The 22,771-nt window shown below is 46.9% G+C and overlaps 1 protein-coding gene across 21 annotated transcripts in view; it reads right to left on the bottom strand.

Annotated features, from left to right (window-relative positions):
• XNDC1N (XRCC1 N-terminal domain containing 1, N-terminal like) overlaps positions 1–22,771 on the bottom strand; it is a 38,422-nt gene that overhangs the window by 7,159 nt on the left and 8,492 nt on the right. For 6 of the 21 annotated variants that reach the window (XM_072725850.1, XM_072725851.1, XM_072725852.1 and 3 more), the window contains 6 exons: positions 21,082–21,260; positions 17,482–17,564; positions 17,072–17,244; positions 14,675–14,771; positions 12,573–12,700; positions 9,825–11,913 (listed from right to left, as the gene is read on the bottom strand). In XM_072725850.1, the coding sequence (XP_072581951.1) occupies positions 11,678–11,913; positions 12,573–12,700; positions 14,675–14,771; positions 17,072–17,244; positions 17,482–17,564; positions 21,082–21,260 (896 nt within the window). In that variant the 3' untranslated portion in view covers positions 9,825–11,677. Of the gene's footprint in view, positions 1–247; positions 411–495; positions 697–3,464; positions 3,640–5,035; positions 5,201–6,287; positions 6,501–8,092; positions 8,813–9,824; positions 11,914–12,572; positions 12,701–14,674; positions 14,772–17,071; positions 17,245–17,481; positions 17,565–21,081; positions 21,261–22,771 lie in introns of those variants that run through there. The other 15 variants (XM_072725854.1, XM_072725857.1, XM_072725855.1 and 12 more) reach the window with 4 other exon arrangements.

Consider the following 22,771-nt stretch of genomic DNA (forward strand, 5'->3'; position numbering starts at 1 on the left):
TCTGGGGATGGGACTGTCTCCCAGGGAGGGACTGAAATACTGAGATGTGGTTCAAGGATGAGTGAGTATGTCAGAGAGTCCTACTGGACAAGATTTATCATCAGCAGAGTTAAAGCCTTGGATGAGAATGGATTAGCCAGCAGGGGCTGGGGGCTGGGGGCTGGGGGCATAGGGCTAAGGAATTTTACAAGGAGATCAAGCAGAGTCTATCACAGGGGAGGATGCTCTAAGCAGGGACACTACACACCGAATCATGTCGTCAATCATCTTGCCGATGGAAATCTGCAGAGTGCCCAGTGACTCGTGGGCCGGCAGGATGTAGGCCAGGCGGGTGAAGCTGAGCATGCTGGTGACAGCAAACAGCACCTCCGCCAAGAACTGGGGGTCCTCAGTGTGCCACTCACTTCGTTCTGTGCAGGGTGGAATGGAGGCCGAGGCTGAGAGGCCAGGGAGAGAAGGGACTGGGAGATCCAAACCGAGTTGGGGGGCACTCACCAGCTGTGGTGAAATAGTGGCAGGTGGCTCCATCAGGGGCATCCCGGCAGTGCACGTGGGCAAGCCCAGCCAGAAGGAGGCGCAGCGCAAAGGCTGCCAGGTACAGGGACAGGATGACCATGTCCAGAAAGTTCCACCAGTCCAGGAGGTAACTGCGCAGGCCCTCGATCCACACTTCCTTGCACTCAAACCACAGGAAACCTGGAGGAGGTGGTAGGGGGAGAGCTAGGTTATGGTGGGGGGCACCTATCCCTGGCAGGGTAGGGGGAGAGCTAAGATACCATAAGGACAAAGTTGGTAAAATGTAAACATGCAATCTACGTAAGTACAAAATGATCTTCTGTGAAAATAAAAAAGACTCCCAGGGTGCCTGAGTGGCTCAGTCAGTTGAGCCTTGGACTTTTAATTTTAGCTCAGGTCATGATCTCAGGGTCTGTGCTGGGTATGGTGACTGCTTAAATTCTCTCTCTCCCTCTCCCTCTGCCCCTCCCCACCTCACTGGTGCGCTCTCTCTCTAAATGAATGAATGAATGAGTGAATGAATGAGTGAATGAATGCCTCCTAGCTGATGCAGACTCATTTGTGGTGTGGCCTGCACTGATGATCCCAGGCAGTTGATATGCGTAAACTAACACCTGGGAGAGGCTGGTACTAGGAGGCAATGATTTAAATCTGTTGTCTCCCTGCCTTCCACCAAATAAATACTGGACAAATATTTCGAGAATATTGATTTGAAGGGGCTCCAAATTATCCATCTGCTCTGAGTGCCTGTGTCTCAGTGGAGAAAAGTTCCAGACCTGGGGATTGGGGGGGTCATAGAAGCTAGACCGCATTAGCCAGGCAATCCTGCTGCATTGTACCCTTCTCCATTCCCTGGATACACAAGCGTGTGCTTTCTCTGTCTGCCTAGAAGGCCCTTCCACACCTGCTTGAAGCCAGGCTCACCATGATGGCCCAGGTCAAAAACTACCTCCTCTGTGAAGCCTTCCCTAAGCAGAGAGAGTGAGTTGCTCCCTGAACTCTGCTCTCACAGCTTCCTTCAGATTTCTGTGATGCCATCAACCACGGGGCACCATAGGATATCTCTTCCTGGGTCTGTCTCCCCTCACCTCCCCTAAACTTTGAACTCCTTAAGGGGAGGGACTGTGTCTGATTCATCTCCTTGTCCACAGTGCCCAGAACAAAGCCTAGGAGTCACGATTAGGCCAACATTTATTAAGCTACTACCATGTGTCAGGGGGGCCCTGTGGTGAATAAGACAAATACAGTCCCTGGACTCCCAGATTCTAGCGAGGAAGACAGGCAAGTAGCCAAGTAGTTACAAGCCAGTGTGATAAATGCTAAGATCGAGGAGCAAGGAATAGAGAGGATGCTTTGGGAATGTTTACGAACAGATCCTCACCCTGATTTGGGGGCCCGGCAAAGTTTCTCAAAAAAGGAACCTTTAGTCTGAGATTTGAGCCAGCCAGGTGGCTAAGCAGCGTGGGCAGGCATCAGTGCTGGGAAAAGAGGATGAACACAGGCCAGGGGACAAGCGGGAGCAAGGCGAGGTCAGGAACTACATCAGTTCTCCCAGCCAGAGACTATCTCGTGAGCCTGGTGGGAATGCTCAGTCCTTTATGTTACACAGGTGGATGAAACCATATTTAACTTATCCGTGCATTATTGGGGCTCCACTCACAGTAGGGTAGCAGTGAGCACAGTACATGAAGAAATGCAGAGTTTTGTTGCTTAAGCTGTTTCTTTCTCCATGGGCTGGAACAGAATTGGTTTCATCTGCACTTAGCATAGGTCCACAGTGTTTAGTAAATCATTGGATGAAAATTTTTTCCTGTTGGACTGTTCTTGTTTTCTTCCCCAGAGTTTTTTGGCCAAATTTCCTTTTGGGTATCATTGACTGGCTTGGTACAGGGTGGAGGAGTGGACTTGGTCTACTGGTAGCTTGGGGGTTTGCTAACTAAGCTAGAGCTAAATGAGGGGAGGACAGCTGAGGATGGGGCCGACAGCCCAGCCCATTGAGCTGGCCAGCCAGAGGCTAGGTAGTGCTCTGGGGATTCTTGTATTGGCTTTTGCTGAATTGTTAAGGAATACTTAATTCTGCTATAGAAGAAAACCGATGGAATGGATGAAACTTATACACTGAGCACGGATAAGTTAGTTATTTGGGTGACATGTTGAACAAATAAATTGAGTAGAGCATATGTGTGTGAACATATATAGAAAGGGATGGGTAGACTAAATATTTGTTATGTACCGAATATACATATGGCAGATGAAGCTCTCAGGATTCATCAGCTTTTAAGTCTGCTACCCATTAGTAATACCCATTCTGGCCCTATGTGTCCTTTGCACAAGGATTGCAAAGGCAATTCATAGCTGATCCTCAGGATGATTAGCAAGCTTCAGCTGTGGCCAGACATACTTGCCCCTACATCTCTCCCATAGATGAAGTGTTGGGGCCAGGCAACTTCTGGCTATTGTTCCCTCTGCTCGAACCTCAACTCTGGTTCCCCTGACACCACCATCATAAGTATACCATTTGTGGATTTAATAAACTATATGATTTAGGCATCTCGATTTGATCTGTGAGACTTCTTGTTCCCTGACTTTTGGGAATAGATTGCCTGGTGGTATATTGGCAGGCTATCATGACACCAAGCTAATTTCCCACCTGCCACTATGGACCAGTGTCTTATTTGTGAGAGGATAGGAACATCCAGAGTGGGGGAAATATGGGGCCCTTGCTCAGGGAGTCTTATCACAGGGCTAGACTCCCTAACTGGGAGCAAATGAAGAACATCTCTTGGTGTATTGGAGCCCAGAAGGGTTAGGTTACAGGTTCAGGGTGCATCCACAGGGAGAGCTGCCCCCCCCTCCCCCGCCCCGTTGGAGTACTTATTTTGAAGAGCAGTAGGGAGCCCATAAAGGGGGACTGCTACTGCTACAAATAAAAGGCCCCACACATGTACCTGTGACCCAAACCATGTGTAGGGAGGTCTCCCAGACGGTCTGGCTGCGGCCGTGGAAGGTACTCAGTTGTGACTCCATGGCCAGGGATTCACCCAGCAGGAAGATAAGGAACCACAGATACGAGGCCGAGTGCAGCAGGAACTTCAGCACTGGGATCTTTAGCAGACGGCCCAGCTTGGGGGGAAGGAAGGAAAGCATGGCTCTCTGGGGCCTGTCACAGCTCTCCCCTTCCTGGGAGGAACTTCCAGACTCTTCCTTTCACTCATGCCCTTGTTTGGACATTTATTGAGAAGTCCTATATTTCATGTCTATTTCCTTCACAACCATATGAGTATTCTCAGTTTTTTCAGCTAAGAACTGAGGACCACAGAAGTAAAGTGACTTCCCCCAGGAGGTCCCTCAGGGTCCTTGAGTTCAGTCACAAGCAAGTTAAAAAAATAAATTCATCATCTTCTATCCCAAACTTGTTCTTTCACCTCCTCCTGTGTCCTCATCTTAGACAATGACCATCTCCTGAACCCCTGCCCTCCCTCACCCCATCCATCCTCATACCTCTAGTAGAGAGAACTTTCTAAAACCCACAACTAATGGGGTCACTCACTTCCTTACAATCCTACAATGACTTCCATCACTGCTTCTGAGGCTCTGCTAGATCTGGCCCCTGCCTGCTTCCCACCACTTGCTATTTCTACTTAGGCTTTAGCAACACAGAAATTCTTCCAGTTTCACTAATCCTTCACGTTCTCTGTCCTCTGGGCCTTTGGATATGCTCCCGTTCCCTGGAACACTGCTCTCCCTGTTCCTCACCTGGTTGACATTGCTTGCTCTTTGTGATATCCCCAGGGCCAGGCCTAATGCCTGGCTCACAATAGGCTTTCAAGGAAATACTTGTGGAAATGAAGGAATAAAAATACCTGGGCCCATAAAGACTCAAATAATTTGTAGGCTGGGGTGGGGGTCTCTTTAGGAGAGTATAGGGTTGTATATAAGATCAGGCTTTGGAGGCAGAGACCTCAGTTTAAATCCTGACTGCAGGGACACCTGGGTGGCTCAGCGGTTGAGTGGCTGCCTTTGGCTCAGGTCATGACCCTGGGTCCTGGGATCAAGTCCCACATTAGGCTCCCCGCAGGAAGCCTGCTTCTCCCTCTGCCTGTCTCTGCCTCTCCGTGTGTGTCTCTCATGAATAAATAAATAAAATCTTAATTAATCAATCCTGACTGAGCTATTTCCTGTCACCTCTGGACAAAAAGAGCACTTCCATCCTCTGTGTCTCCTCTCTCTATATATTTTTAAAGATTTATTTATTCATGAGAGACACAGCGAGAGACAGAGACATAGGCAGAGGGAGAAGCAGGCTCCATGCAGGGAGCCCCACACAGGACTTCATCCTGGGACTCCAGGACCACGCCCCAGGCCAAAGGCAGGCGCCAAACTGCTGAGCCACCCAGGCATCCCGATATGCCTCCTCTATAAATAAGTGTCATACCTACTTCCTAGCACCCTTTCAGGTGACTTAATGGGCACATTAGCAAAGTGCTTGGTAAATGGCAGTTCTTATTATTCTTAGTACCCGGGACTTGGGTGCCAGCCAGTAGCCAAGGCAGAGGAAGGGCATGGTGAGGAAGATGAGGAAAGCAATGAAGAGCTTCCAGATGGTGGTGCTTCCACGCCAGCCAGCCAGGTTCCCACACCAGATGGAGGACAGGACTTGCTGGCAGATGGGGTGTGCTACAAACTAAGCAGAGATGGCGCGTGAGTAGAGTGGGTGGTTACCAGGCAGGGAAGAGAGAGGGGAAGCCAACTGGGTACGTAGTCCTTACTTCCCTGCCACAAAGATTGAGCTGTATTTCTTTTCTTCTCAGGCCACCCAGCTCCAGAGAGGAAACTCATTTGCCATGTGACCTTGGGCTGACCCCAGACCCCATCCCTCTTTGGGCCTTGGTTTCCTAGTCTATGAAGGAGAAGTTGAACTCAAAGATTTTTCTGGACTCTCTGGATCCCACATTCTCTCTCTCTCTCTCTCTCTCTCTCTCTCTCTCTCTTTTTGTCATCTCTTTACCCAACGGGGGGCTCAAACTCACAACCCAAGAGTCAGATGCTCTACTGAGTGAGCCAGCCAGGTGCCCTCAGATCCTACATTCTTGAATCTAAGTCAGGCAGTGATGGATGGGACTAGGTACCCAAGTTGCAGAATCCTTAGGGGTTCCTGTCTTGTTAGAGATGTGGGGCACCAGTCTTGAGGATGACAGGAGCAGGGAAAGTAGGGTTTGGTATCTTGGGGGACAGGGCCAGGAAACCATTATGAAAGGAGGTTTTTGGTTAAGCTCCTGGTGGGATAGGATATCTGAGGGTGGGTGAGAGGGAGAAATAAGGGATGGGGAGGCTAAAAGTCTTTAGCTTATAGGAACAGGCATCTAATGAGGTGGGGAATAATGGAAACACTTGATATCTGAGCCCTCAGAGATCTAGTCTAATCTTGCTGTATAGGGCGAGATACTGAAGTCTAACATCAGAATAAGACTGGACCAAACTTACTATATAGGCCAGAGGCAGAGCTGAGTGAAACCCAGATGTCTGAGCTGAAGGTAGGGCCCTGGTGGGTAATGGGACTTGCCAGGGCTGGGGAGAGGTTAGGGGCTTAGACTAAAGGTAAGGAGGAAGGTGAGGAGACCCACAGGGCCAAGGGCCTAGATGGAAGGGTGCTTGGGATCATGATCTAGGAACACAAGGAGAGAACTTATTTGGGCTGTACCAGGGGCTGCCCAGCCACAGCAGGGCAGGGATGGGGGTGGAAGTGAGGGTTGGGGTAGGGCCCAGCTGACCCGCTTCTGGTTGTAGTTGACCGCCAGTCGCAGCCTCGCCAGGTTGGGGATGCCTTCCTCAAAGGCCTGGCCCAGGCCATCAGCCTCAGGTTCAGTCTCGTTGTCCTCACCCCAATCATTGAGCACTGCAGTGACCTCGCTCTGGTTTCGGCACATGCCCAGCAGTTCAAAGCCATAGTCCTGGCTCAGCGACTCCAGGGCAATGTACTCGGGCTGTAGGGAAACAGGTCCGTGTGTGCCTGCCCCCACTGCAGCCCCCGCCCCGTGAAGCTGGCCCTCAACCCCCCAACAGTGAACCTGGGCCACCTCTGTCCTGTCTCAGGCCATCACTTCCCCACATGGGATGTCACCCTGAGTCAGATGTTCCTTTCTTTGCCACCTCAGCTCTTCTCCTTGCTGTGAGATGCCACTTGCATCAATTTTGCTTCTCTGGTGCTCCACTTACCTCATCTCTAAGTCATTACAACCCCCTTTGCCTGTCCTTTGTACCTCCCCTTTCTAGTCCATTTCCTGTCCCACTTCTCGTCCTGTTCCTCATGCCTTCCTTGTGTTCATTTCATTAATTTTTCTGAGCACCTACTTTGCACAAGAAGCTGGCAGTTTTAGAAGCAGACACGGGTAAGGCAGTTCTTGCCTCCACTTTCCCCATCCTAGCCTCAGTTTTACTCAGGGCCCCAATCCCAGAGAGAACGCAGGTGAGAACTGCAGGAGGCTGGGCCCAAGCCCTCCACTGGCCCTCAGGTGTGTCACACTGGTGACACATTGGGGAACAGGGCTGACAATCCCTGCTGCCTCCTTCTGTGGGCTGCTGTGAGCGCAGAAGAAAAGTCCTTTGGAAGGACCCCACTTTCCTGCTACTTGTGAAATGGGGGCTCTGATTCTTCCACAACTCTGGTGAAGCAGCGTGCTCTTTCTCCAGCTCACTGGGCAGGAGCCACATCCTTCCTTAGGCCTCTGTTCCGATACCCTGGGGACTGAGTCCACCTGGCACGGAGGAAATGTCGGTGGATGAGTGAGGGATGGAACTGGGCTGGTGGAATTCATGGCTCCTGATGAGTCCCTGCCACCAGGCCTCCCTGTTCCCCCTCACACATTCTCTGTCCCATGCTTGCAGGCCCCTGCTCTCATCACTGTGCCTACTTTTTCAACGTGGCAGCCTTTGCTTGGACTGCACCCCTACTGCAAATATGCTCCCTCCTCCTCTTCACTTGTATTAAACTGCTTGGCTGTGTAGCAGAGATTCATTCTGCTTCTTCCAAAGAGTCTGCCCTGAACACAACAGCTGTAGCCTCCTGAGCTCTCTTTTCTGGGTTTTGGAAGCCAGGTAGCCTTCTCCACTGAGGCACGTAGTGAAGCTGAGCGGCTTCACTAGGAGGGGCTTGGCCACCTCACTCTGCTCTTCCCTGCTTCTGATCACAAGCTTGAGGCCTCAACACACAATGGTTGATGTGGGACCTCACGGAGGAATTCAGAAAGGGCGGGTTTCACTAATGTCATCTCTAAGCCTAGCTGCTTTTCTCTCTGTGCCTTCCCCCCTCCCTTAGACTCGGGCATCCCTAGGGTAGGGTGTGTGCCGCCCCCACAGCCAGGCGCCCCTAAAGCGATGGCTCTCTGCCCTTGGAAGGAGATCTTCCTTCAGGGTGGGGTTCCGTAACTCCCCATTAAAATGAAGGGCTACTGAGAACAGAACAAGGCCTCCTCGTCTTCCTGAACACCCACCTCAGAATACCCACCGCAAGCCTACCGGGCCCGTGTGGAAGGATGGCTCTGGGGGACCAGGGCGGGAGGAGGTCTGAGAGTCCCACCTTGAACTCCGGTTCCTTGCGCGCGAGGCGCCTGAGCTCCCGGCTGAGCTGGAAGGCGGCCAGCACGGCGTCCTCGCTGGCCAGGGAGAGGTGGGCCCTGCTGGCCATGCCGCGGTACGTGTTGATGCGGGACAGGGAGAACTTGAGCAGGTCGTAGCGGCGGGCGTTGCTGCACTCGAGGCAGGCGCAGGAGACCGGGTGCGGCCGGGCAATGGTGTGGCCCTGCTCCATGAGCAGCTGGGCGATCTCGTACAAGTCCTTCTGGCAGGCCAGGGTCAGTGGCGTGACCCCGGGGCCAAAGCGCGAGCCGTCGATGGACGAGTCAAAGAAAGCCAGCGAGGAAGACCTCGTGTCCACTTTGCGGCCCTTCTCTCGTTCCAGCCGGGCCAGCAGGCGCCGCACGGCTGCTGGCTGGTTTGTGTCCACGGCCACCAGCAGGGCCTCGTGAATCTGCCGGAAGTCAAACTTGACATTGGCCAGCAGCACGTCAGTGATGGCCTCATGGCCCAGCCGGATGGCCAGATTGAGAGCTTCCCTCCAGGAGCGATCCTCGGCCTCCTCCACGTTCCTCAGGGGCCCTCCTGGCCCGCTGCCCGATGCCTCGACCCCCGACTCCAGCAACTGCTGCACGAGGCCCAGGCGCCCCTCCTGGATGGCAGCCAGCAGTGGAGGCGGGAATCTCAGCTTCTTGTTCAGGATCTCCATCCAGGTGGGCTGCGGCTGGAGGAAGGATGGAGAGGGGGACCCCTCAGTCTTTGCTTCTGGCGGCTCCCTCACAATTCTACCCTTAGACCTCAACCCCAACCACCATACTATTTTGCTTTAGCCCGAACACCTACTAGTATTGTTTTCAAAGTACACTTAATGCAGTACTTCTACATGCTACTTTTCTGAGTGCTTTTCAAGTACGGTAACTCACTCACTCCTTTCAGTAACTCTGTGAGGAAGAGGCAATCACCCCCCCCTTCAACAGGAGAGGAAATTGGGGTACAGATATGCAAAGCCACTTAGATGAGATGGGGACCCAGGCAGCCTGGCTGAGGAGCTGGTGTTCTTTTTTTTTTTTTTTTTTAAGATTTTATTTATTTATTCATAGACACAGAGAGGCAGAGACACAGACAGAGGAAGAAGCAGGCTCCATGCAGGGAGCCCGATATGGGACTCGATCCCGAGTCACCAGGATCACACCCCAGGCTGCAGGCGGCGCCAAACCGCTGCGCCACTGGGGCTGCCCTGAGCTAGTGTTCTTAACTACACTTTTTATGCTACTTCTCAACTCAAACAGGAATTACTGTTACTAGTTTTGGATTTCTGAAATCTTTACTAGTTCAAAACATCCAAAATGTGTGATATGAAAATGTAAAAAAAAAAAAAAAAAAAAGATTCCATTTCTTTTAAGAAGGAAAGTAATGTTACCAACTTTATCTATGTATTACTCTGAAATTAAATTCTACATCAAATATACACCCTATACTCTAGTATATATGGTATATCTAATGTAATCATCTTAATTATAGTACGAATGTTCCCCCCAAAATTGTGTCTGTATAGGGGATATATTTCATGTCCATATTTTCTAGGAATCATTTTGGAAATACCCTTTCATAACATAGTAATAATAGCTTCTTGTATAGATTTGTTATGCTGTTAATAAATACCCTTTTTTTACTGAAATACTGATGTTTAAAAAATTGGTCTTGGTTGGAAAAAGCATCTTTTTCTTTTAAAAAAATAGCTTAAAACGATACAAATTTATTATTACAGTTCTAGATATTAGAATTCAGAAGTCAGTATCATTGGGCTAAAAAGTCAAGGTGTCAGGGTGGCTCTAAGGGAGAATCCTATTCCAGCTTCTAGAGCTATGTTAGTTTATGGTCACCTCCACCATCTTAAAAACCAGCAGCACCGAAGATTACAAACATTTCCTTAGTCAACATTTCGTGTAGATTCCTAGGTGAGGAAGTACCAGGCCTGGGTCTGCCCGGGGGCCCCTTCCTCAGCACAGCTTCTACCTCATAGGAACCCACACAAGCATGGTAGTGTGGGCACCCCGAGAAAGGGCAGGTTAAAGCAGGTAGGCAGGGGAGTCTAACATAGGATCTGCCCAGGACTCAGCTCCTATCTTGTTGACTTCACCTCCCAGCTGCTCATCCCTCTGAGAGTCACAGAGCCTCCAACGGACAGGTCCAGACACGTCCATGCAGGGGTCTTTGAACTGGGCTTTTCCGCAGCCTCTCAGCTCTGTCCAGGCCTCCTAGCAGATCCTAATGCTCCTCCCCCACCAACCTTCCCTGGCTCTGTCCTCTCCTACTTGGGGTGGCATTCCTCCCTCAGTGCTGCCTTGCCCCTCTCTTGTACCAAGCCTAGCCCATCCTTACTGTTCTTTTCTCTGGGCTCAGGCTTGGAGCACCAAGGGCTCTCCTCCACCAACATGGCAATATCCGTCATCTGCATGGCAGCTAGGATGTCCTTACCACCCCTGAGGCTCAATCTATTGTTTAGCTATGGCCAGAAATGGGACCAGGATGAGGAAAAGTAGGAGAGCAGACCTCTTACCGTGAGGAGGTCCATGGCTGCACCCACTTATGCTGGTAGGGAGCGAAAGACTTAACTCCTGCTCTCCTGCTCCTTGGCTCCCCTGACTGTGCCCAGCTTCCTCTTTCCTACCCTTGAGTTCAAAACCCCGCCCTGAGCCGTCCCTTTTCCAGGACCAGCTGCGCCCCTTCTGCCCTGTACCCTGGAGACCAGAGGAACTTGTGAGCAACACACAGTGAAAACTTTGGGGAAAGGGGAGAGGACGTAGTTGCTCCAGAAAGATGGGAATAGAATTGAGAATGTCACAGGTGAAGGGGGACCTTAGAGACCCTCTAGTCCAACTGCCTCATTGTACAGATGGGAATGGGGACTGGGATTTGCGCAAGGTTCCGCAGCCAAGCTGAGATCCATTCCTTAGTCATCAACCCATCTGATCCCTAGAAGGGCTCTGCAAGCAGGATGACAGGGGTTTTCTGTTACTGAGGGGTTAATTCTGGGTCCATGATAAAGAACTTGCTTCAAGTTCTTCAAGCAACACTGTTACTTGATTGTATCTAGGGAGGGAATCCACACATGATACTGGGGGGTAAGGTCATGGGATGCTAAAGGTTAGTCTCATGCTCAAAAATCACCCTCAACTTCCAAGTATACCACAAGATCTTATTTGCTAGGCAGTCCTTTTTGTTTCACTGGGTCTCAGTTTTCCTTTCAGGAAAACGAACATGAGGGTGTGCATCACTCACTGAGAGGAAGGCGTTCTGGATTTTGTCCCAAAGCCCTAGAGAGATCACCAGTTCTAACCCAGAAGTTACAAAGGGGAAAAGGATGGAGTGGTCTTGGGAGAATAGGGTGCCATAGCGACAGAAGCCTTGACAATTGGGAGTGGAGACCAGGTTGGGCCCAGATGTGCCCTCAGGCAGAGTCCTGAGGGAACCAGTGGAGGGAAGAGAGGGCAGCTTGGCTTTATCAGCTCTTCTCAGTTGTTGTGAGGTCCATGCTCCAGTGTCAGTCATAGAGGGTAGGGAGGCCAAAACCATAGGACCTCCTGGCTCATGTCTGTGGGACCTCCCCACATGTGCTGGCATGTTCTTCTATTTCTCCTGCTAAGAACCACAACTGGCATATAGGGCACTGGACCCAGGAGGCGGGTGGTGAGCTCTCTGGGGAGGACACCCATAGCACGGACTGCGATGAAGATGGTGATGAGGAGGGCGAGGCTGGGAGAGGCAGGGAGGTCTCTCCACAAGTGGCAGCATGCCAGGGAAGAACCTCGGTGCTGAAGGAGCCTAAGGAGGAAGAGAAAGAGGTCAGCGAAGTTGGGCCCACTTCCAGGCAGGATGCCACCCCCATGCAATTGTTTTTGCGGGAAATTTACTCTGGCTGGATATTCTACACCTGACAGCAAACATTCATCAAGGGTTTACTGTAGGTCCTACACTGTGCCTGAAGCTGGGGGGCAGAGACCTAGGCCAGTCCTTCTGCACTGCAGAGTTCAGGGGTAAAGAGAAGCTACGGCCACAGGCGGCTGTGAAACAAAGCAGAGGTGAGACGTGCTAAGTGCAAGGGAATCTGAGAATGCTGCAGGGGCTCAGCTGGGAAAGATGATCTGAAAAGATCAGACAAGACTTGGCAGATAAGCACCATTTGAACGGGGACTTAGAGAATTGGGACCCGGAGGAAACAGTTGTGAAGGAAATGCTAGGCTCTCTCTGATAGTATTTCATATTGTTTTGTTTCATGTTTCCTCTGGGGACAGGGCCTGTGTCCTTTCTTCAGCTTGGCCAACACAATGTGAGCATGTGCTCAATGCAGACTTGTATGTAACCGTGGAGGAGACCAGGAGTCCACGCTCGAATGTTCCCTGGCAACATTCCCACGTCTCCTAGTCTTCCCTCAAGGGAGGCCTCGTAGTCCCACAATAACCCCCTGGGCCCCAGCAGCTCACCTGCACAAACAGGGCACTGTGCACTGTCCTGGACCTCACTGCTTTGGGCCTGGGGTCGGTGGTGTTCTCTCTGACCTGCCTTTGCTGTCCTCCTCTGGTTGGGCCTCGAGTTCGAGCTGGATAAAGGCCTGTGAGAAAGAAGAAAGACCAGCTATTAGTAAGAGGCCACAGGGGCTGAAGGAGCCTCAGGTTAGGACACGAGAGTGTGGACTCCTAGATGTAGAAGCAGAAGCTTAATGGACCCAAATTGAGGGAAGTCATGTAGCCTTGAACATCTGAGTCCAGAAGTTCTCTTATTGCTTTCAGGTTTTTAAAATTATTTTTATTGAGATATAATGCACATCCAATAAAATTCATCCTATTAAAGTATACTTTAATATACAGCTTTGGGATATTCACAAGGCTATATAACCACCACGACTACCTATTCTAGAACATTTTTATCACCCCAAAAGGAAACCCTAAACCCACTAGTAAAAAAAAAAAAACAAAAAAAAAACAAAAAAACCCACTAGTAGTCACTAAACACCCCCCACCCCCCTGCCAGGCCCTAGCAACCACTAATTTACCTTCTGTCTCTGTGGATTTGTCTATTTTGGACATTTCATATACATGCAATTATATACTGTGTGGTCTTTTTTGACTGACTTCTGTCACTTAGCATGTTTTAAGATTCATCCATATTGTAGCTTGCATCAGTACTTTATTCTTCTTTCATGGTTGAACAATATTCTATGGTATCAATATACCACATCCTGTTTATCTGATCATCAGTTGATGGACATTTGGGCTGTTTCTACTTTTTGACGATCATAAATAATGTTGCTATGAGCCTTTGTCTATATGTTTTTGTGTGAACACCTGTTATCAATTTTTTTTTTTTTTTAAGATTTTATTTATTCTTGAGAGACACAGAGAGAGAGGCAGAGACATAGGCAGAGGGAGAAGCAGGCTCCATGCAGGGAGCCCGACGTGGGACTCAATCCCGGGAATCCAGGATCAGGCTCTGGGCCAAAGGTGGGCGCCAAACCGCTGAGCCACCCAGGGATCCCCTCAATTATTTTTTTTAAAAAAGATTTTATTTATTTGAGAGAGAGAGAGAGAGAAGCAGGCTCCCTGCTCACTTGAGCAGGGAGCCAGATGCAGGGCTTGATCCCCTGAGATCATGAGCTGAGCCAAAGGCAGACTCTTTAACTGACTGAGACACCCAGTTGCCCCTTTGTCCATTCTTTGGGGTCTATTCCTAGAAGTGGAATTGTTGGGTCATATGATAATTCTATATTTAGCTTTTTGAAGAACTGCCAGATTTTATCAGAGTGGGTGCACCATTTTACATTTTCACTAGCAGTGTATGACAGTTCCAATTTCTCCACACCTTTGCCAACATTTGTTATTGTCTTTTAAAAAATTTACTTTTAAAGTAAGTTCTATACCCTATGTGGGACTCCAACTCAGGACCCTGTGATCAAGGGTTGCATGCTTTACTGACTGAGCAAGGCCAGGAGTCCCTGCTACTGTCTTTTGATTACTGTTAACCTAGTGGGTTGATCACTGTGGTTTTGATTTGCTTTTCTCTGATGGCTAATGATATTAAGCATCTTTTCATGTGCTTGTTGGCCATTTGTATATCTTCTCTGGAGAAAAGTCTATTCAGATCTTTTGTCCACTAAAAAATTAGGTTATCTTTTTATTGTTAAGTTGTAAGTGTTCTCTATGTATTCTAGAAAAAAAGTCCCTTATGAATATGATATGCAAATATTTTCTCACATATTCTGTGGGTTCTTTTTATTTTTATTTTCTTGACAGTATTCTTTGAAACAGAAAAAGATTTCATTTTAACAAAGTCCATGAGACACAGTGTATGTTCATCTTCAGATTCTAATTCACTATAGAGCTACCTCCTTGCCTAACTAGCAACATGTAGACAAGGACATCTTTTCTCTATTTACCTTCTAGGTCTGGACATGGAGATCAAGAAACAAGTAGGAGTACCAATGGTACTCTCTGACCCCACTAAGACACAAGTAGGAAAAGAAGGACAGGTGTAGAGGGGCAATAAGATTTGGGGAGGTGATGTGGGTCTTTCAGGTTGACCTACTCACCTGTGGGCTTGCACCTTCCTTCTCTTCGTCCTGCCCACATCATTCATGGAGTTTTGCTCCTCTGGTCTGAGCTCTGTGTTAGAAATACTCATTAAATCTAGTGCACGAAAAAAAAAAAAAAAAGAAAAAAAAATCTAGTGCACGAACAAAAAGGCCTTCACATATATTTCTTCTTCTTTTTTAAAGATTTGATTTATTTATTTGGGAGAAAGAGAGTAGAGTGTGGGGAGGGGCAGAGGGAGAGTAACAAGCAGACTCCCCACTGAGCAGGGAGTCTGAAGTGGGGCTCAATCCCAGGACCCCGAGATCATGATCTGAGCCAAAGGCATATGCTTAACTGACTGAGCCACCTAGGCACCCTGATGTTCCTTCTTTTAAGAATATTCTTTCTATCTTTTTTGCCTGGCTAATTCTTTCTCACTCTTCAAGTCTTTGATGAGATGCTAATTCATGTGAGGCACTTTCCCTGGATTCTCTAATCTAAATCTGATCATCCTATTATGCTTTGCTTCTGAGGTACTTATCACAGTCTGATGTTTCAGACCTACTTGTATGACATGGAGATGTCTCTCCATTTGGGTAGCAGCACTACTATTTTATTTACTGTGGTATTCCTGACACCCAGCACAGAGCCTTGCACATAGAGATACTCAATAAATATCTATCCAATAAGTGGCAACAAAACCCAGCAATAACCATTTGTCCAGCTATTTGGAACTTAAGAAACATTTTATATAGTATTTAGTATTTTCCAAGGTAGTTTCATAGCTCCAGTGCCCAGCTGATCTGGTATCCCCAAAAGATTAGTTCCTTCCTATTTTCTGTCTCTTAAAATAATAAACTATATCCTTCCTTATGGCACACCGCTTCTGAAATGAGTCCTATTGATTCCTGTCTCCTGGTATTCATGCTTCCTGCTTAATTTAGCCAAAACCTAGTAATTTGCTTCGAATAAACAGATTATGGCAAAAAATGATAGGATGCCACTCCTGTGATTAGGTTATAAGACTGACTTCTTTTTTCTTTTCATAAAAGTTTATTTATATTTTAGTAATCTCTATATCCATCATGGGGCTCGACCTTAGAACCTCGAGATTAAGAGTCTCATGCTCTTCCGACTTGGCCAGCCAGGCACCCCACTGACCTCTTTCTTGCTGCCTGCCCCCTTGCTCTGTAGCTTGCTTACTGTGATGAAGCAAGTTTCTACACTATGAGATGCTCTAGGCTCTCATGGTGAAGGAAGTGAGGGAAGTCTGACAGCCCAGGAGGAATTGAATCCTACCAACAACCAAGAGAGCGAGCTAGGGCTCAGATCACTGAGCCACCCAGGTGCCCAAACTGTTTCCTTTTTAAAAATTTTTTCAATGAAGGTGCTTGGGTGGCTCAGTTGGTTAAACATCTGCCTTCAGCTCAGGTCATGACCCCAGAGTCCTGGGACTGAGTCCTGCATCGGGCTCCCTGCTCAGCAGAGAGCCTGCTTCTCTCTCTCCCTCTGCCTGCAACTCCTCCTGCTTGTCTGTTCTTTCTCTTTGTCAAATTAAAAAAAAAAAAAAAAAAATTGAGCCACCTGGGTGGCTCAGTGGTTGAGTGTCTGCCTTTGGCTCAGGATGTGGAATCCCGGGATCGAATCCACATCAGGCTCCCTGCAGGGAGCCTGCTTCTCCCTCTGCCTAGGTCTCTGCCTCTTTCTGTGTCTCATGAATAAATAAAATCTTAAAAAAAATTCCCAATGAAGCAATGAGTGAAACTAAAGGTTTTCAATGAAACTCTACTTATTTTCTCTCTTGCTGTCTAGAACAGTAAAAAACAAGAACTCTGGGGTTCAAATTCTAGTTTTGCCACTTATTAACTGTATGATTCAGAACCTTTCTGAACCTTAGGTTCTTTTATAAAATGAATATAACAGTAACAGTATCTACCTCATAGGTTTGTTATGAACATTAAATACTTAAGTTAGTAAAAGTGCCCTTGCATTGTCTGGTGCAAAGTAGGAGCTACGACATTTTTAATCCTCTCTTCCTCTGTGAAAAATCATGCTATTCCCTTATTTTACTCAATATGCTCCATACACCACTACTCTGACTTAAGTGTCCTTCTGAGGGGATCACAAGACATTAATGGTGCAAGAGGCCTCTATTTATATGCTTTAATTCCTTCACTTTGAAGATGTGGGAGTTGGGGCCCAAAGAGATATGGATTCCTGACTTCCAGGCCAGTGTTATTTCAATTATTACTATACAGTATCTGATTTCTCTTCTGGTAACAAGATACTGACAACTGTTTTTTCCCCACATGAAGTCTCATTGGTAAGGCATCCTTGGATAGTAGCAGTGGATTCAGGGAGGAAGGATGCGGCTAGGGAGAGTGAGGAGCCAAAGGCAGGTTGTGGGGACTCACCTGCGCTGGCTGGGTGACTGGGACCTGGTTCCACGTGGCTGGTTTTTGTGTTTGCCATACTCGCAGGGGGTACCCTGCGGGCAGCTGAAAGCACCATGCGGGCTGAACGTCCCAAAGCCCCTGGCTGCAGGTGCTTTAGGATATCCCTAAGCTCTGAATTGTCCTTGGTGCTCCTGCAGAGAAAACAGAGACTTGGTTTCATTCAGAACAGAGACTCTCATTCTGCTCAACCAAGTCGGTAGCATCTAACCAAGAAAGCCACTTTGATATACAGAGTTAGGTCTAGAGGATGTGATTAAGTGGGGGGAAACCAGGCAGTTAGTGCCTGTGAATGATTTGGTAGGCTTTCCTTTTTTTAGGAGAAAAAAATGAAAAGTGGACAAGCAAACTCGATTCTGGTAGCTACATACGTCTGAGGATCTGGGAAGAATGTCCTCCGAATGGAAGGATTAGCCAGCCAGGGACTGGGACCAGACTCCTGAGCATCAGAACCCTGAGAAGAAAATGGAGTACAACACACATTCACCACCAGGGGGCACTGCCACCAAGTATCAGGGTAGTCCCAAACCGGAGGACTTCACCTTAATGAGTAAGTATATTTACTATAACTTTATGTGGTACTTTTGCTTGTGTGCACACTCTCTTCCGGCTCTAGGGTATGAGATCCAGTAGTTTTGTATACTTAGTTTCCCAATGCTAAGGGTTTTGTCATTATTCAGAAAGATCAAAGAATATATGCTTTTGGGAAAAACAGGGCCAGAGGACTGACAATCATGTGCAAACTTTTGAAAGCATATATATATATATATATATTACATATAAACTACATATATACATATGTAGTTTCAATCTGTATGTACATAAAATTGATTCGTGTAGGTACAAAACTCAAATCACTTCTCTCTTTATACACCTAGGAGAGAACGTAAATAAATATACCCATGTTTCTCTATATTTAAAAATAGTTCAAAAGAGAACATTCTTATCATTTTTCTCTTCTAAATATTATTTAATAATATTGTTTAATTTCCAGTATGATTTCTTTTGTGTACAATTTTGTTCACCTGCAACTAAAAACCTACCAATTTTAGCCATCATTTCTACCCATTGATAGAAAGAGATGTGTATGTACATATGTATATATAGATACCACAAGTATTAGCCTAGGCACTAGCACTAGCCACTATATGTAACTATCATAGGTATTTTATAAACCTCTTTACTTCTAACTCTAGAAATGTCTGCATGATAATCATGCAATAGATCATTTCCACATAGATTTTATGTGGCATGTGCTACAGTTTCTATTTTTCAAAATTCAATTTATCCATGTCAATTCATCTGTACCTATTTCCTTTTTTATTTTTCCAAATTTCCTTTTTCCCTTGAATTTAAAAGAAGTAAAAAATTTTGTCCTTAATTTGCAGCTGATTCTTCTATCACACTCTTCTTTTTAATATGTATGTATGTAGGCTCTGTGCCCAACATGGGGCTTGAACTCATGACCTTGAGATCAAGACCTGAGCTGAAATCAAGAGTGCAATACTCTACCAACTAAGCCACTCAGGCGCCCTTATCACAGATTCTATTAGAGATAAACATCTTTCTTGTGAAGCATGACCTTGGCTTCATTCTGCAAATATGAGAAGTAGTATTTTTGTTCATATTCACAGCTTGTTATATTTAAGTAATCGCATTCATGGTTTAATATTTTATAAGTGCCATCATAGTTTCATCTTGGACCTATCACTCATTTTGAAATATTTTAATTTTCCAGGGATTTTATTTTTTCTTTGCCTTGTCTCATAAATTTTACAGTGAATGTTACTAGAAAAGATAACTGGATGGGTTTATTTAACTCTAAATGAGATTAGGAATTGGGCTCCTATGCACAAATTAAGTGTAGTCAGGTGGCTTGGCTTATTTGGTCACATGACCTGGGGCATCTCACTAAATTTCTCTGTGCTTCTGTTTCCTAACTGGAAAAACCAGTGCCACAAAAGATCTTATTTCCTAGGGCTAAAAAGCCCTTATGTTTTGCTTTCACTATAATATACCACTAGAATGACACATTAGGGAAAAAAAACCTATGGAATTTTAGAGATCTTAAATTATAAAACCGAGTGCCATCAACCTATTTCCATGCACCAACCCTTAGGAGTAGAAATGTTTCGGGATCTCTTTCCCCGTGGTTTCACTGAGGTGTGTGCAGTATGTTTCACTCTGCTATTAATGTTCAACACCTTTGACATTATGGCTCTGGGGCTGCTGAGTCCCTCTGCTATCCCACCTGGGTCTTAAAGGTACAGGGTAATTTTTAAAAAAAAATTTTTTAATTTATTTATTCATGAGAGAAACAGGGAGAGACACAGGCAGAAGGAGAAGCAGGCTCCATGCAGGGAGTCCAATGCGGAACTCGATCCCAGGACCCCAGGATCACACCCTGGGCCGAAGGCAGGCGCCAAACCGCTGAGCCACCCAGGGATCCCCGGTGCAGGGTAATTTAGATGGCCAAAATGGAAAAGGCTCTAAGAAACTCTTATTTAGCCTATAATTAGGGAGACCACATGTCCTGATTTGCCTGGGATGATACTGTTGTCTTGATATAATTAATGGTACTCTTTTTTGCACTTTAAATGTCTCTCAGTTTGGATGGTAAATTTTACGGTGTTCCTATCTACAATTGCCCCTGGATGATCAGTTATTGTAAAAACCCACTTGCATGCTCTGTTCTAGCTGCCAAGAACCAGTATGGAATAAGACAAACAGGTCCCTAATTTCGCAGAGCTTCCATTTAATTGGAGCCGGGGCCACGGGGCTGTAGCTCCATTCATGTCAGCCCCTGGGCACTGCAGTACCAGAATCTGGCAGAGCACTGGAACTGCTTCCACTGGTCCTGCTGCATTTTTTAGCCCTTCCAAAGAAGGAGGAGTAAATCTCAGGCTAGGCTCTACTTTGTCTCAGTTCCCTGGGTCTCTCCCAAGGCTATACTACAAAAGTATCTCCTCTTCTCTTCTCCATGCCCAGTCTCTTGTTTTTCTCAGTAACTTTAACAGCAATGACACCTGTGACATTGACTCCTGGGGCTGAGCTTCTTTTGGTGATGTCAGATGTTTGGAGCTTCTAGAGCTATACTGTGTGCATAGGAAGGCCTGTGGTACAATGGCAGGAGAATTGATCTCTAGTCCCTCCTCTGCTCTGAGTCGCTATGTGAATCTGAATATGGAGGTTCTCCTAGCTGAGATGGAGAATGAGGTGCAGAATGAGGCCTGATGATCTCTAAGTATTTTTTTATTTCTCTAAGTATAGAATTCTATGACTCTAGCTGTATGTGATTCTGTCTTTGTACTTGTTTGTGAGTGAATTATGATGGAGGGTATCAGAAAGATTAATGAAGACACCAGTGGCAAGAAAGCAGTGAGAGTCAGAATAGGCTTAGGAGGAAAAAAATAACTAGAAGACTGGCTGAGACAAGGGGAGAAAAACTGACCAGATACCTATCCATTGTCTCTTAGCAGTATTTGTGTGCTGTGAGGGGAGAGAAGGCAGGAAAACAGATGAAATTGCAGAACATGTATCTAAGATTATAACTGGTTCTCCTGGCAGGTGGGTCAGGTGAGAACGATGATGGACAGAGAGTAAGTGAGCCCCAGGACTTGCAGGTGCTGGAAGGAAAAGTCTGATGAAAGCTACAGCCCACAGGAACCTAAGCCTAAAGGATGAGATTAAGTTTGAATCCAGAAAGAAACTTCACTCTTGATAAAGAATGAGTGGTCTAATAGCTTCACTGTACTGAAGGCTCACACCCTTGAATCTCCCACGGATCAATGGGGAGGAGAGGTGTTAACTGGCACTTGTAAGAAAGGATAGCAAGCCCATTTATGTTTTTATTTGAGTGTGTATGTGTACGTGCACACGTGTCTATCCCTCAATCAAGCACCAGCTTTCTACCCAGAAATTGAAAAAAAAGGTAGGAAAATACGAAGTCCTTGTTCTAGCATCATACATACCTGGCTCAGCCTAGAGCTCTCGGGGGCTGAGGGAGCCCTCACAGGGTCATCTAAGGAGTCCAGGGAGGAACACACCCGGAGGAAGGCCAGGCCAAAAGACTGCTGACGTGTGAACGGTTGGGAGCAGGTCAGGCGAAGTCGATCCCATGACTCACCTGAGGCTGGAGCCAGGAAATCACCTCAAAGGAAAAAGAAAGAAAATGAGAGGGAAAGAAAATGTGTGAATGGAAGGGAGAAAGGATGAGAAGGTCAGTATTGAGGAGAGGGAAGAAGAGAGGGGACTGCATAGGGTAAACTCCAACAAAAGGAAGAATGGAGGTCATCAGTAACTGGCCCCTCATGCCTTGGTGCTTGGCATGCAGCACCATGCAGACCCATCAAGGTGCACTGAGACCCAGGGCCTTGCCTTCCCACCATCCCTCCTCAGCGTCCCACACCGTGCCCGGCATGAGCACATCTTCATGCTACAACTTTCTGGGGACCTTCTCAATATCTTATTTTACAGGATGTACCTGTAGCGTTGGGGTCTGAGGTGACCACCTGCCTGGTGGGGAACTGCATCTACTCTTCCTGGACCACGAGACCTCTGCCTCCCTCAGCACTCCATGGCCTTCACACTATGACATACCAATGCTGCAAACCCTTTCCACCTTTAGCTCCCAGCACTATCTGGTAGTACCTCAGCTCCTGCCACCTCCTGTGCTCCTCCCACATCACTCTTCCTTTGAGACATTACAAACACCTGAATTTCAACATAGATAAATCCTTGCTAGACTGTAAATCCCCAGAGGCCAGGAATCAGATCTTATATTTCTTCTGCAGAGCCTAGTGAACACAGAGATTTGCATAGATTGGCACTCAGGAACTACTGTATAGTACCTCAATATATCCATCCTATAGTTTTCTATCACTTACAGAAACATTCTCTACTAACACGTGTATAGTTGTCCATCCTTATCTGCAGGGCACATGTTCCAAGACCCCCAGTGGATGCTTGAAACTACAGATACAAACCGTTTTTTCCTATACATGCATACCTATGATAAAGTTGAACTTATAAATAAGGCACAGGGAGAGATTAACAACAATAACTAATAATAAAATAGAGCAATTATAGTAATATACCATAATTAAAGTTATATGAATGTGGTCTCTCTCTCTCAAAATATCTTAATCTACTCACCCTTTTTCTTGTGATGCTATGAGATGATAAAATGCCTACGTGATGAAATGAAGTGAGGTGACTGATGCAGGCACTACTACTTGACCTTCTGACATTATGTCAGAAGGAGCATCATCTGCTTCTGGGCTGTGGTTGACTACAGGGGGACTACTGTACTCACACTAATGTACATTTGTACAAATAAACACTACTCACAAATAAGAGTTCTATAGTCACCTCCACCCAATCATGTTATGTGTAAATACAAATCATAGCTTATCAATATTCCCGGCTATCGTCTATTCTCATCACAGAGAACTCATACACAAATACACCACACAGCTGTTTGCTCCCTACCTACCCCAGATATAACCGAGCACCTGCACAGGCCCCTCTTCCAAGCCCACCTACCCGCTCAGCTCCATGGCCCTCTATAGCGGGTCATCTAGCTTCACAGCACAGCATCTCTTTCTCATAATCTTTCTTGCTCAGACTCTCTCATTTCTGCTTTTCGCCTTCCTTACCATT

This window comes from Vulpes vulpes, chromosome 11 (genome assembly GCF_048418805.1).
Source record: "Vulpes vulpes isolate BD-2025 chromosome 11, VulVul3, whole genome shotgun sequence".
In the NCBI taxonomy this organism is placed as follows: Eukaryota; Metazoa; Chordata; class Mammalia; order Carnivora; family Canidae; genus Vulpes; species Vulpes vulpes.